Source organism: Orcinus orca, chromosome 20, assembly GCF_937001465.1.
Source record: "Orcinus orca chromosome 20, mOrcOrc1.1, whole genome shotgun sequence".
Taxonomy (NCBI): domain Eukaryota; kingdom Metazoa; phylum Chordata; class Mammalia; order Artiodactyla; family Delphinidae; genus Orcinus; species Orcinus orca.
Genome location: NC_064578.1, coordinates 46,791,151 through 46,806,587, shown reverse-complemented (window position 1 = coordinate 46,806,587; position 15,437 = coordinate 46,791,151). Strand labels below are relative to the sequence as shown.

Sequence of the window (15,437 nt, the reverse complement as noted above, 5' to 3'; positions counted from 1 at the left end):
TGTCAGGACGGAGCCCCACCCCATTGTCTGCAGCTGCAGGAGATGCAGAGCCTCTGCCTCCCCCTCCTGCCTCCTTATCCCATCTGTGCTGTCTGGCATGGAAAGCAGGTCAGGGAGAGGGGGCGAGAGAAAAAGGACTTGACAAGGGGCAAGGAAAGGAATTTAACTTACTTTGAACGTGTTCTGGGCCCAGAGCTTCACTCTTACTCACGTTCATTCCACAGATAGTTATTAAGTGCCCACTGTGGACCTAGCACTGCTCAAGGTTGTGAGGATCGGGTTCTGCAGTGCCCGAGCAGGCCAGAGCCCCTGCCCTTACCATGCTGACATCACAGTGGAGAGAGGTCGACAGTAAGCTTGTAAACAAGTAAATATGTACAGTCGAGGCGGTGATGATGAGCGCTTTACTTTCATAAAAGATAACGGGAGGTCCTCTTGACCACGGAGGGTATGGAGGCTTCACGAAGAAAGAGACATGTGAGCTGAGGCTGAAGAAAGTGGGGCAGGGCCCCACGGATACTTGGAGAAGACACTTATGACTGAGGGGGCAGCATGTGCAAGGGCCCCAAGGTAGGGGGTCCAGGTGTGTTGGAGGCACCGGTGCCATGGAGGGTTCAGAGAGGTGAAGCGGGGGATGATGCAGAATAGGGTCCCGGGCTCCTGAAAGGACTTTGGCTTATTTTACTTTGGGTGAGATGGGGACTTGGGAGGGGTTGAGCAGAGGAGAGGGTTTGCTCTGACTCAGGTGGTCACAGGGTCCCAGATTGTAGGAGGGGCGAGGACAGGAGCACTAGAGCTGCTCATCTAGGCCACACGGTCCCTCTAGTAGCAGGAGCCACCGTGACCTTAATTTTACAGATGAGAAAAGAGGTTTGGGAGGACCCTTTCCAGGACCGAGTCCCTTCCCAAGGCTAACAGCTAGGACGAGGCAGTCATCTGAGGGCCTGTCTCCCGTGGCCCTGTGTCATCCTGTAAATCACCTCTAATGGACGTGACTCCAGCAAGGTGAGATGAAGCTTCTGAGAGCGCTACAGTTTGGAAACCGTTGAGAAATAAGACCTCCGAGGCAGACAGAAATAAAAAGTCCTAAAATTAGGGACTTCCCTGTCGGTCTAGTGGTGAAGACTCTGTGCTTCCAATGCAGGGGGGACAGGTTCGATCCATGGTCGGGGAACTAAGATCCCGCATGCTGCGCGGCACAGCCAAAATAAAAGTCCTAAAATTAAAAAAAAAAATTACTGGAGTGTTTAAGACATACACTAGAACGAGTCAGTGATATCCATGTACTTAGCAGATATTTAAAACATCAAACCTTGCCCTTAGGGACCCATCTCCAGTTACCTCTCCTTTCCCTGCTCAGAGCTGACCACTGTGGATGGTGATTTTCATTCCCTTTCAGCTTTCTTCTGTGTTAAACATACTCACCAACACTCCAGCCTTGCCCCTCTGGGGTGCGCGTCCCTCCTCTGGCCAGATCATTGTACAGATGGGAGCGCTAAGGCCAATGGGGGTGTCGCTTGCAGCTGCACAGCCAAGGAGCAGCAAAGCCTGCGGCTGAAATCCAGAGCCTGCGAACCCCAGATTCCTCTTCCTTATTCATTGGTGACTGGCCCTGAGGTGAAAATCCAGGCAAGCCAGCCTTGGGGTTGGGGGGAGCCCCAGAAGCCAGGAGGCCTGATTTTAGCTCCCCTATATCTTCTGGACTCCCAAACCCAGGTTGTTTTTTATTGTGACTTCATCATAAAATACAGAAAAAGATGTTCAACGTATTTTATACAGTACAGTATAACAAATAACTGTAAAGCTGTGATGCTCTGTAATCATAATAGAACATTGTCAGCCCCCAGAAGCCTCCCTCCTCTGTTACTCGCAAATGTAGCAGCTCTCCTGACGTTTGGTTGTTTGCTTCCTTGATCTTCTGCACAGTTTTACAAGTGAGCAGCATGGCGTCACGCTGCCTGTTGTGAACTTGCTGTGCGTGGGCTCATACTTGATGTGTCACTTGGCGTCTGGCTTCTTTCATGCCGTGTGAAGTTGTTGCGCGTCATCCCTGTTGTAGGTGTCAGTGGTTTGGTCCCTGTGTGGTGGTGTGCTCTATGAACTTTACCTTAGTTTGTTTACCCATTCTCCTGTGGGTGGATACCTGGTCTGTTTCTAGTTTTGAGGTTACTGTGAATGTTGCTGCTGTGAACATTCTAGTACATGTCATTTGGTAAACAAAGGCACTCATTTCTGTTAGAGGGCTGTGGAATTGCTGGTTCATGGGGTAGTTTTTAATTGAGTTTTAATTGTTACTGCCAAACAATTTTCCATAGTGGTTGAACCATGTTATACTCCCAGCAGTACCGATTCCTTTACATTTTTGACAACGCTTGGAGTTGTCAGTTTTTAAAATTTTAGCCATCCTGGTGGGTGGTTTCAATTTGCATTTCCCCATAACTAATGAAATTGTGTGTGTTCCTTCATTGTGTGAGTGTCCTCTCCTTTGATGTGCCCTTGCTCTTTTCACCTTGCCTCCCAGGTGGCTCACCTCTAACTGACAGCTGTAGCTCCTGCCCAGACCCTCAGCGACTGAAGCCCAGACACCCTACGGAGCAGTGGGTGGGGTGGGGCCATGCAGACACTCCCCTGCTGTGCTGATGCCTGGCTTCCAGAGGCAGGTCTGGGTGTCCTCCATCAGGAGCTCCCCAGGGAGCAGGCCATCTTCTTGGCTGTGGTGATGGTGTTTCGTCACTGCAGGACTGCGTCACAGATACCTCAGCTGACGTGCCACCCTCAGTGGGAGGATGGGCAGGATCCAGGCAGGATGCAGGGGCTCTTTCAGTTCCTCCCCCACCCTCGCCCGAGCTGCTGCTTGCTGGCTTTTTAGTTGCTGAAGTGAGAATGTAAAAAGGGGCTCTGGTGTGCCGAGCTCCTCAGCTGGGAGACCCAAAGCAACCAGTTCCCCTCTCTCAGCCTCTGCCCTGCCCTGGGCATGGTCATGGCCCTCTGGTGGGGTGGTTGGAGTGATCAGGAGAGGCTCTGGAGGAGCGCCCTCGCGCTCAAGGCCACCCAGCTGGCATTGGCTCCTGGACTCTGCAACCCTGACCACTCTCGGCCACACCCGGCTGCCTTCACCTCTCTCTGATCAGCCACGTGTTTGGGTGTTCACTGGGGGCCAGGCAGTGGGCCGAGCCTCTGCACACAGTGGGTGCTTTCATGCTGCTGACAGCCCTGGTGCTGCTGAATCACGGAGGCTCCGAGAGGTGAAGTTGCTGGGCTGGGGAGGGCGGGGAGGGGAGGGGAGGGGAGAGCTGAGATTGGACACGAGGCCCCTGTCCTTTACACATCCACCCTTCCTTTGGACTCTGGGTTCTCCATCCCAGCCTTGTTTGGGAACCCAGCCCTATTCTGAGCTGAGCTCGTACCAGGGGAAGGTGCAGTGTTGGCCCCCGTGTTGGAGAGGAATTCCCTAACTCCCCACCACGCCTGCCTCCAGGCCCCAAGTGTGCTCCCTGCCCCGGCTCCTTACCCTGTGCCAGCCACATTCCCCAAGCTCCTTCCCATGCTTCCTCAGGGGCTTTGCACTTGCTCTTCCCCTGCCTGAAATTTGCTCCCTACACGTTGGCTCACCTGTCCCTCATACAGCGTGGCTAACACAGCACCCATTCCCTGCCCTCCTTTCCCCTGTTCATTTTTCTTTGCTGCCACCTGACGTTGTGACCTGTGTACTGTCTGCCTCCCCCACTGGAATGTGAGCTTCCTGAAGGCAGGGGCTGTGTCTTAGTGACTCTCTGTCTCTGGAACCCAGGACAGAGTCTGGAGCTTAGGACATGCTCAGAAAAAGATTGGTGGCGTGAATAGATTCTGGAATTGTTTCTGAGGCTGTGTCCGGTCCTGGGCTGGGGATCTTCTGGGGAGACTTGGGTTCGTTCATTGTGCATTCAACAGAGAGCCAGACACCGGGCTGGTGCGCTGAATTAGTGTTTAGAGGTGTGGGGAGAGTTGACAAGGAGGTGCATGCAGAGGACCCAGTCCAGCCTCTGAGGTCAGGAAGGCTTCCTGGAGGAGGCATTGGTTCAGCTGAGACCTTAAGGAAGAGGGGGAACTCACAGAAGGTGTTGGGGATGGAGGCCAGAGGGAAGGACCTGAGTGCCAGAAGCCTGGCAGAGAGTGAGGGTCGGGGAGGAGGGGCTGGGGAGGTGGGTAGTGGCTGGTGTGGTAATCATTGTCACGGTCATTAGCCTTTCTTGAGAGCTTTCTAGGTGCCTTTCTGCTTATGCCGGGCCTTCTTGTGGGAAAGGACCTTGTTCTGTGTTCTGAGCACACTGGGGAGCCATGGAAGGGTTTTGAACAGAGAAGGACAGGGTCAGATTTAGGATGGAGTACCGGGGTTGAGAGCACAGGCTGGGAACCCAGGGAGAAAGCCAGGGTGGGAGGGGAGGCGGGGCAGGAGAGGATCAGGAAGCCGGTGGACGGGCAGAGAGGACAACGGGCGGAGCAGGGGTGGGAAGCAGCAGAGGCCAGGGCCCGAGGGGCCTGGAATCCCAAGCTGAGGAGCCTGGCTCTTTCCCAAGGCCCCGGGGAAGCCACGGGTCAGATTTGAGGGTCCCTCTAGGTGCTGAGGGAGACAGATGGGAGGATGGGAGGCTGGGGAAGAGGTGGGGTGAGTCCTCCTGGGAGAGGACAGCGTTGGACCTGAGCCACGTTGTAGGGAGGCTGGGGTGGAAACCCTGGTCCCATTAAGACTGAAGCACAGATTGGTGGATGTTTGGGAGCGAAGATCTGGCGGTCCTGGGTGTGTTCAGTCTGTGGGTGTGAGCCCCGGAGGTGCCAGCCATACCTGCTGGGGGACAGAGCCCCTGCTGGACCCTGTCTTTGCAGCTCAGAGGCCAGAACGTGATTTCTCCCCCGCTGTTTACTTCCCTGTCACTGTCCATCTTGTCTTCCTCCGGCTTCCTCCCACTTACCTCCCTTCCCTCTGCCTGGGGCCCGGGCAGCCTGCCACCGTCACATGCCAGGCAGTAGTGTGTCCAACCCACCAGCTCCCCTGGGGCACAAGAGAAAGCTGATGCCCACGGTGTCCCCAGAGCCAGCTGCCACTTCTCTGGGGGCCACCGTAGCTCCTGACCTGCTGTCCGCAAATAACCCCAGGCCAGGAAAGGCGAAAGGCGCCTTGAGCTCCATGGCCCCTGTCCAGGCCTGTGGCTCCAGGTAGGGGCCCAGCTGATGGCTGCCTTCCCCCCTTTCTCCCCTCTGCCCCGGGAACCTGAGACGAAGCAGCGGCCTCGGCGTCCGTCAGTCTGTTGGCTGCTGGTCCCTGAGGACGGAAGCAGAGGTCTCTGGGAGGGGACCAGGGCCTCGGTCAAGCCCCCAGGACTGGCTCCTGGGCCCCAGATAAGTGTACACGCAGTAGGTTCCTTTCTTGTTGAAGATCCGGAGCACTGAGACCTTGCTTTCCTCTGTCATCTGGTGGGGACAAGGGGACAAGGAGGGAACTGAGGCTGTGGGAGTGATATGAGGTGGCCTGGTGCCGGGGTGGGGTGGGGTACTCCGTTTGCTAAAGGTGGCAGGTTGGTGGCTCCTTGGTTTGGAAAGGAGAGAGTGCGTGAGAGCGAGCGAGCGAGAGAGGGAGTGTGTGCGTGTGCGTGTGCGTGTGCGTGTGCGTGTGTGTGTGTGTGTGTGTGTGTGTGTTTGGGGCTGGCAGGCAGGTACTGGTAGCTTTGAGCACTCCCTCAGGTGCCCAGGGCTGTCTGATTCAGCCCAGGTGACCTCAGCGCTGGGGCATGGGAGTGACGCAGGGGGCGGAGCTGCAGCTCCTCGCCTGCCTCCCGCCCCACCCCGCCCCGCCAGGAGTGACGGTGGGTGGAGGGGCTGCCTCTGCTCAGCACGGGTGTCCTGAGTGTCCGGGCACAGGCCAGGGAGCTGTGCTCCTTCCAGAGTGGGCTCTGAGGGCAAGCTCATGTCCTTTCCCCCAAAGACTGGGCTCCCTGGGGACATGGCCACCTCTTCCCCCTCAGCCTGGGCCCCAGGGCAGGTCTCGCCCCACCCGCCCTGGCTCCACCCTGTCAGAGCAGCCTGAGGGGCCTCAGAGGAGGGCTGTCCCGAGGGAAGGCGCTGAGGCCCAATCCCCCTCCCACTCTGACAGGCTCCTCTCTTGTCTTGCAGACTGTGCTCTGTCCACCGCACCTCCTGCATGTCCTGCTGCCCTGAGCTGTCCCGAGCTAGGTGACAGCCTGTCACGCTGCCACCATGAACGAGGTGTCTGTCATCAAAGAAGGCTGGCTCCACAAGCGCGGTAAGGGGCTGCTTTTGCCCACGGGATTGCGTGTCTCCCCTTTGCGCCCTGGCTCTCCTGGCAGCTGTGCCCTGAGAGGCAGAGGTACAGGGTCTTTACCACCTGAGGAGCCAGCATTCCAAGCCCTGCCTGCCTCCCTCCCTGCCCCTGGCCAGTAGCTCCTTACCAGCCCATTTCATGGGATCTTTGAAAGTAGTCTGGACAGAGGGACTGTGGCTGTGCCTGGACCTGAGCCTCCAGGCCTAGCTGGACCTCCTGCATGAGCCGCCAGGCCACGCCTCAAGTTCTGCCTCTGCATTAGTGATCCTGTTTGTAGCCCCATTTTATAAATGAAGAAACTGAGGCTCAGAGAGGGTCAGTCACTTAACTGAAGTAGCACAGTGAGGTGATATTCAGCATTTATTCATTCAGCAAATACTCACGGAGTGTGTGGTATGCCGGGCTGGCCGCCCCAGGCTCCGAGGACGCTGTGGTGCCCTCGTGGAGTTTGCAATCCGTTGGGGGGTGGGGACAGACAGTAAACAGATAGACAGACATCATGTCAGGCGGCAAGTGCCGTTGTGAAAAATAGGAGCTGTGAGGGAGAACAGGCTGGAGAAAGATGGGGTTCAGTGGAAGCGGCCTGGAGGAGGTGAGGGAGCGAGCCACACGGATAGACAGGCAAGGGCGTTGCAGGGAATGAGACAGCAAGGACAAAGGTGGGACTGTGTCTGGACCGGAGAGGTGACCAGTGTGGCTGGCGCAGAGCGAGCGAGGGCGAGCTGGAGGAGGTGGGCAGAGCGGTGATGCAGCATCAGGCCGTCCGCCCTCGACCCCATGGAAAGGGCTCTAACTCTCCAGGCGTTCAGAAGCCCAGGATGTTGTGAGCCGGCGCGTGACCCGGTCTGCTTGTGCTGGTGGGCAGCTGAGAAATGCGGTCATTTACAGGGAAGAGACTAAGAGACTAGACCCTTAGGCCCCAGGCCCCTGCCCCAGAACCAGCACACTTAACGCCCACGCTGCCGTGTGCAGCGGCAGCTAGGAAGAGGCACGTGCTGGGAGTCAGCTTGTTCAGGCGCCCAGGAGCGAAGGAGGCAGACTGTCCTGGCTTCCGCAGACCTTCCCCTGCGGAGGGGGACGCCAGGCCTGGGGGTAGCCGCTCTGTGCGCTTTCATTCACTCAGCAGACATCTGTTGAGCAGCGCCTGTGTTCCAGGCACTGTTCTAGGTGCTGGAGACACAGCAGTGAACCAGATGAGCCAAAAGTCCCCATCCTTTTGTTGATGTCTTATATTGGGGGGGAGAGCCCATGGCACCTGAGTAGACAGGTGTGAGCAAGAGGAGGGGTGTGAGGGGGACTGTCCCAAATGGGGTGGTCAGTGAGGACTTCACTGAGAAGGGGGGTTTGAATAAAGATCTGAAGGGACGCGGGGGAGTGAGCCCCACAGTTAACTGGGGCAAGGGCGAAGGGGACAGCCCATGAGTCCACAGAGGGGAGTGGGCCAGGCATGTTTAAAGGGGGCAAGGAGGCTGGTGGGGCTGGCCCTGTAGAAACTGGGAGACGTGCCCGCCCATCCTGCCCTGTCCCAGCCCGCAGACATGGAGCAGTGATGAGGGACGGAGGTGGCTCCCCAGGCCAGGCCTCCCCCATCACACTGAGCGGGGAGAATCCTTTCCTGCTGCCCTTTCCAGGCAGGGTGGTACTCAGGACACCTTGGCCTACCCACCCGATTGGGCCCTGAGTGTGGGGCTGCTGACGGAGCTTTCTGAACCTTGGCAGGCGTCAGCCCTGGCTCTGCCACCTCCTCTCAGTGTGACTGGGTAAGCTGTGTCATCTCTCTGAACCTTGGTTTCCCATCTGTAAAATGGGTCAACAACCCAGGCCTCTGAGATAGTCAGCTTCATGAGGGCAGGGATTTTATCTGGCTTGTTCACTGAGATGTCCCCAGTGCCCTAGAAAAGTGCTTGGCATGCAGTAGGCACTCGGTAACTGTTGAATGAATGTTTGGGATTGTGTGTGTGGATAGTGCGAGCGTGTTAGGGTGTGCCAGGGTCTCAGGCTCCTGAGTTTCCGTGGCCCGTGGCTCTCTAGGCTGGGTTGGCAGAGCCCTGAAGGTGGCCCGAGAACTGTGGCCGGGGCAGGGCTTTGTCTCTGGCATTAATGCTGATGGCATTAAGTGGATCTCAGCCCCTCCTAGACCTTCAGTGTCTCCACTTACCTGCATGGACCCAGACAAGCTGCTGAGATGACCACCTGCCTTGGGTTTGTACCATAGCTACACACATGCGTGCGTGTCACTCCTGGGTCTCTCCAGTGCCTGTCCTTCTGAGCAGCAGCTGGCAGAGGTGGGTAAGGCAAAGTGGGCCCTGCAGCTGTTTGGACACCCCCGCTACCCCACCCCATCCCACCCCTGGTGGTTGAAATAACAGCAGCTCCGGCTTACTGTGTGCCCACTCTGCCAGGCCTGGGGCTCTGCTCTAGGCAGACCCCGTTTTGTTGCATTTCCATTACTGCCCCGTCAGGTGGGCACCGTCTCGCAGACTAGGAAGCTGAAGCTCGGCAGGAGGACTGACTCGCCTGAGGTCTCGGCAAGGAGGTGGTGGTGCTGAGGTTCAGGCTCCAGCTCCTGAGACAGCTCCTGGCTCACATGCTGCCTCTTGCTCAGCAAGGGCCACTCAAGGAATGGGTCCCTTATTCCATGTGCGGGTGTCCTTTCTGACACAGCCTCAGCATACTCTCTCCCAGGCCCCACCAGGCCAGGCCCCGTCTGCCAATTTAGAGGCAGACAGCGTAGTGGTCAAGAACGTGGACTCTGGACAGAGCAAACCTGGGTTCCAATCCCAGCTCTCCCGGTCAACAACTGTGAGCCTCAGGCAGGTAATGAAACCTCTTTGTGCCTCAGTTTCCTCACTTGTAAAATGGGATTGTTGTGAGGATATTTTTCCTTCGAGGTTTCTTTTTTTTCTTAGCTTGTTATCGATATATAAAGCACCACAGGTAAGTGCCTGGATTATAAGCTTACCCCCAAACCTGTGTCCAGGGCAGGAAATAGAGTCAGTCAGTCCCCAGAAGCCCCTGTGCCTCTCCCAAGCAGTAACCACTCTCCCAACCTCCAATAGAGTAGATGAATTTTTCTAGTTTTGTTTTTCTTTCTAAAATTGAGGTAAAATTTACATAACACTGAATTAACTGTTTTCAAGTGCACAATTCAGTGGCCTTTAGTACATTCACAGTGTTGTGTAACCACTACCTCTGTCTAGTTCCCAGACATTTTCATCTGCCTGAAAGAAAGCCCTGTACTTGTTAAGTAGTCAGTTCTCATTCCCCCTCCTCCCAGCCCCTGGCAGCCACCAATTTGTTTTCCGTTTTTATGGATTTACTTATTTTGGACATTTCATATAAATGAATCATACAATATGTGGCCACAAAAGTCTGGTTTCTTTCACTTAGCATAACTTTTTTTAAAAAATAAATTTATTTATTTTTTTATTTTTGGCTGTATTGGGTCTTCGCTGCTGCTCACGGGCTTTCTCTAGTTGTGGCGAGCAGGGGCTACTCTTCGTTGCGGTGCGCGGGCTTCTCATTGTGGTGGCTTCTCTTGTTGTGGAGCACGGGCTCTAGGCGCGCGGGCTTCAGTAGTTGCGGCACGCGAGCTCAGTAGTTGTGGCTCACGAGCTCTAGAACGCAGGCTCAGTAGTTGTGGCACACGGGCTTAGTTGCTCCGCGGCATGTGGGATCTTCCTGGACCAGGGCTTGAACCTGTGTCCCCTGCATTGGCAGGCGGATTCTTAACCACTGCACCACCAGGGAAGCCCCCAGCATAATGTTTTTGAGGTTCATCCATGCTGTAGCACGTATCAGTACTTCATTCCTTTTTTTTTTTTCTTTTTAAATTTATTTATTTATTTTTGGCTGTGTTGGGTCTTTGTTGCTGCTCCCGGGCTTTCTCTAGTTGCGGTGAGCGGGGGCTACTCTTTGTTGCAGTGCGTGGGATTCTCATTGCGGTGGCTTCTCTTGTTGGGGAGCACGGGCTCTAGGCGCGCGGGCTTCAGTAGTTGTGGCATGAGGTCTTGGTAGTTGTGGCTCGCAGGCTCTAGAGCGCAGGCTCAGTAGTCGTGGCGCATGGGCTTAGTTGCTCCATGGCATGTGAGATCTTCCTGGACCAGGGCTCGAACCCGTGTCCCCTGCATTGGCAGGCGGATTCTTAACCATGCGCCACCAGGGAAGCCCCTTCATTCCCTTTTATAGCCAAACAATATTCCATTGTATGAATATACCACATTTTCTTTATCCGTATGTCTGTTGATGGACATCTAAGGTATTTCTGCCTTTTGGCTATTGTGAATAGTGCTGCTATGAACATTTGTATACAAGGATTTGAGTACTTGTTTTCAGTTTTGGGGGGGTATACACCTAGGAGTGGAATTGCCGGGACGTATATATCTCTTAGATTATTTATAATCTATTATATATAGTTAGATAATGTGGGTAAGAAATGTATAAAACCTGGGTCATACATTCTGTATGTGTAATGTACAGTGTATTCTGTATTTAACTTTTTGAGGAAGCGCCAAGCTTCCACAGGGTTGCACCACTTTACATTCCCACCAGCAGTGCACAGGGTTTCCATTTCTCCACATCCTCACCCACACCTGTTCTTTTTCTTTTAGTTTTTTTGTTTTTTTTTAAATAAAAGCCATCCTGGTGGGTATTAAGTGGTATCTCGTTTTGATTTGCATTTCCCTAATGACTGATGATGTTGAGCATCTTTTTATATGCTTGTTGGCCATTTGTATATCTTTGGTGAGATGTCTGTTTAAGTCCTTCACCCTTTTTTTTCTTTTAAGATTTGGATAAATTATTTTTATTTTTATGCCTATTCATATCTTCTTGTATTGATTATGTTATGTATGTATTCTAAGATTTTAACTTCAAAAGTGTCAATACTGATTTTTGGCATATAGTTCATAGTTTTATACAATCAAGTCTATCAAGTTTTTTTGCTCTTTAATTTTTTTTTTTTTACATCTTTATTGGAGTATAACCATTTTACAATGTTGTGTTAATTTCTGCTGTAAAACAAAGTGAATCAGCTATATGTATACATATATCCCCATATCCCCTCCCTCTTGCGTCTCCCTCCCACCCTCCCTATCCCACCCCTCTAGGTGGACACAAAGCACTGAGCTGATCTCCCTGTGCTATGCGGCTGCTTCCTACTAGCTATCTATTTTACATTTCGTAGTGTATATATGTCAATGCTACTCTCTCACTTCATCCCAGCTTACCCTTCCCCCCCCTTCACCCATTTTTAAATCAGACTGTGTTTTTATTGCTTAGTTGTAAGAGTTCTTTATATATTCTGGATACTAGACTCTTATCAGGTATACGATTTGCAAATATTTTCACCCATTCTGTTTGGTTGTCTTTTTATTTTCTTGATAGCATCGTTTGCACAAAAGTTTTTTATTTCAGTGAGTCCACTTGATCTATTTTTTCCTTTGTTGTCATATCTAAGAATCTGTTGCCAAGTCCAGTGCCACGAAGATTTACCCCAGTGTAGTTTTCTAAGAGTTTTATAGTTTTAGCTCTTATATTTAGGTAGATCCACTTTGAGTTAATTTTTTTATATGGTATAGGGTTCCAACTCTGTTCTTTTGCATATGGGTATCCAGTTGTCCCAGCATCATTTGTTGAAGAGACTGGCCTTCCCCGCCTGGAATGGTCTTGGTATTGTTGTTGAAAATCAGTTGCCCATAAGTATGTAGGTTTATTTTTTGACTCACAGTTCTACTCCATTGGTCTATATGTTTATCTTTATACCACACTGATTTGATTATTGTAGCTTTGTAGTAAGTTTTGAAATCAGGAAGTATGAGTCCTTTTACTTTGTTCTTCTTCTTTTTTTTTTTTTTTTGTGATACGCAGGCCTCTCACTGTTGTGGCCTCTCCCGTTGCGGAGCACAGGCTCCAGATGCACAGGCTCAGTGGCCATGGCTCACGGGCCCAGCCGCTCCGCGGCACGCGGGATCCTCCCAGACTGGGGAACGAACCCGCGTCCCCCACATTGGCAGGCGGACTCCCAACCACTGCACCACCAGGGAAGCCTTGTTCTTCTTTTTCAACATTGCTTTGGCTGTTTGGAACCCCTTGCCACATGAATTTGAATTCCATGTAAATTTGAGGGTTGACTCTTCCTCAACAGCAAAAAAGACTATTGGAATTTTGACAGGGAATGTGTTGAATCTGTAGATGGCTTTGGATAGTATTGTAATCTTAATATCAGGTCTTCCAATCCATGAACACAGGATCTTTGAATTTATTTAGGTCTTTAATTTCTTTCAGCAGTGTTTGTAGTTTTTAGTGTATAAATCTTTGCCTCCTTGTGCTGTTGTAAATGGAATTGTTTTCTTAATTTCCTTTTTGGATTATTCATTGCTGGTGTATAGAAACAGTTTGTTTCTGTGTGTTGCTTTGGCTGAATTTGTTAGCTCTAGTAATTGTTTTGTGGATTATTTGTGATTTTCTGTATATAAGATCATGTTATCTGCAAATGAGATACTTTTACTTATTCCTTTTCAAGTTGGATACTTTTTATCTTTTTCTTTTTCTCTGGTTAGAACTTCCATTACAGTGTTTCATAGCAGTGGTGAAAGTGGACATCTTTGTCTTGTTCCTGATCTTAGGGGAAAGTTTTCATCCTTTCATCATTGAGTATGTTGTTAACTTGTGGGTTTTTCACAGATGTCCTTTATCCTGTGGAAGAAATTCCCTTCTCTTCCTAGCTTACTGAGTATTTTTATCATGAAAGAGCGTTGGATTTTGTCAGATGCCTTTTCTGTGTCAATCTGGATGACCTTGTGTTTTTTACCCTTCATGATATATACTGCATTGATTGAGTTTCATGTATTTGAACCACCCTGGCAGTCCTGGGATAAAACCCACTTGGTCATGGTATATAGTCCTTTTATTGTGCTGTTGAATTTTGGGTTTTGCTAGTTTCTGAACCTTACATACATGGAATCATTTAGTATCTACATTTGAAAGAATTTAACAAGTTAAAACCTATAAGATACTTAGGACAGTGCTTGGCAGGCACAAGGACAGTGCTTGGCAGGCACAAGTACCGCTGATAGTACTATCTGATCATCATCATTAATTGATGGATATCCTCATAAGAGGAAACAAAGACATAGAGAAGTGAGGTGACTTACTGGAGCGCACCCTGCCGTGCTGCCTCTCCACGTGCTATGTGAGTGAAGGGCCTGGCACACTCTTTGCTTGCCCAGTGGACTGATGATAAAGAGTATTTATTGATTTATTGGTGTGCTGGGCCCTAGCTAGGCTGGGTGCTTTATGTTTGCTTTATATTTGAAATCTCATTTTTTTTTTTAGCAACTTGAGATATAATTCACATACCATACAATTCAGCCATTTAAAGTGTACAGTTCAGCAGCTTTTAGGGTATTTAGAGTTGTGAGTCCATCACCACAATCGATTTCAGAACATTCTCACTACCCTAAAAAGGACTCCCCCTTGGCCATCACCCTCCAATCTCCCCCCAGACTCGCCCCCTCCTCAGCCATAGGCAACCACTGATCAACTTTTCAGATCTGTAAGTTTCCCTATTCTGGACATTTTATGTAAATGAAATCATATAATTTGTGATCCTTTGTGACAGGCTTCTTTCACTTAGCATAAGGTATGATTCATCAACCTTGTAGCATGTATTAATACCTCATTTCCTTTTTTTTTTTTTTCTTTTGGCCGCATTGCACGACATGAGGGATCTTAGTTCCCCAATCAGGGATCGAACCCGTGCTCCCTGCACTGGAAGTACGGAGTCCTAACCACTGGACCACCAGGGAATTCCCAATATTTCATTTTTTTTATGACTAATATTAATATTCCATCGTACGGATATGTCATGTTTTGTTTATCCATTCATTAGTTGATGAACTTTTGAGTTTCCACTCTTTGTTTTTTTTAAGATTTATTATTTATTTATTTAATTTATTATTTTCGGCTGCATCGGGTCTTAGCTGCAACTGCAGCACACCGGATCTTCGTTGAGGCGTGTGGGATCTTTCGTTGAGGCATGTGGGATCTTTTGTTGCAGCACATGGGCTCTTGCGATGCGGTGCTGGGCTTCTCTCTAGTTGTGGCGTGCAGGTTTTCTCTTCTCTAGTTGTGGTGCATGGGCTCCAGGGCGCGTGGGCTCTGTAGTTTGCAACACGCAGGCTCTCTAGTTGAGACGCTCGAGCTCAGTAGTTGTGGCATGTGGGCTTAGTTGCCCCGCGGCATGTGGGATCTTAGTTCCCCAACCAGGGATCGATCCCGCGTCCCCTGCATTATAAGGTGGATTCTTTACCACTGGACCACCAGGCAAGTCCCTCCACCCTTTACTATAATGAATAATGTTGCTGTGGACATTTATGTTTTTTGTGTGGATATATGTTTCACCGTCTTATTTTAGTCCTTAGCAGCCCTCTGAGGAGTGGGTCCTTCTAGTGTGCACCTGTGTGTATGTGTGTACAGGGTGCCTGGATATTCATGGTTAGAAAAAATGGAAGGGGTCAAGGAGCATTTGGAGGGCACAGCAACAGTTATACCCCGCCTGGCACAGTGTTTTGACATTTGATCCACCTGCACAGCTGTACTGGTGAATACCCGCCCATGGGATTTGGCCTTACAGGGCCACAGGGCATGTGTGTTTGGAAGCCTGGGCCTCCCCTGGGACTGGGCCACGCGCTGGCAAGGATGGCTCACTGCTGGACACACGCTTAGGCAGCTGGTGCCCTGAGGCGCTGCAGCAGGCGCCTTCCTGCCAGGCATGACCTCTGGATCACTGGGCCCAGCCCAGTGCCCAGCCTGCACTAGCAGGGGCCACCTCGAGGGTTTCTCCAGGAGAAGCACCCTCCTGCCCACCCTCTTGTCCATCCTCCTCCCAGTGTGGTGCCCCTTGTGAGGCACTGCCACACTGGGCTGGCTGCCCTGACCTCTCTCCCTCCCGCCCTGCCTTCGTACAGGTGAATACATCAAGACCTGGCGGCCCCGGTACTTCCTGCTGAAGAGCGACGGCTCCTTCATTGGATATAAGGAGCGGCCCGAGGCCCCCGACCAGACCCTGCCCCCCTTAAACAACTTCTCTGTTGCAGGTGCGTCTCAGGGGCTCAGAGAA

At 51.6% G+C, this 15,437-nt stretch overlaps 1 protein-coding gene across 5 annotated transcripts in view; it reads left to right on the top strand.

Moving 5' to 3' along the window:
• Positions 1-15,437, top strand: part of AKT2 (AKT serine/threonine kinase 2) — a 51,956-nt gene that overhangs the window by 13,323 nt on the left and 23,196 nt on the right. For 3 of the 5 annotated variants that reach the window (XM_033430955.2, XM_049703722.1, XM_049703723.1), the window contains exons 2-3: positions 6,148-6,277; positions 15,286-15,414. In XM_033430955.2, coding sequence (XP_033286846.1) covers positions 6,232-6,277; positions 15,286-15,414 — 175 coding nt within the window. In that variant the 5' untranslated portion in view covers positions 6,148-6,231. Of the gene's footprint in view, positions 1-5,170; positions 5,194-6,147; positions 6,278-15,285; positions 15,415-15,437 lie in introns of those variants that run through there. The other 2 variants (XM_049703724.1, XM_049703725.1) reach the window with 2 other exon arrangements.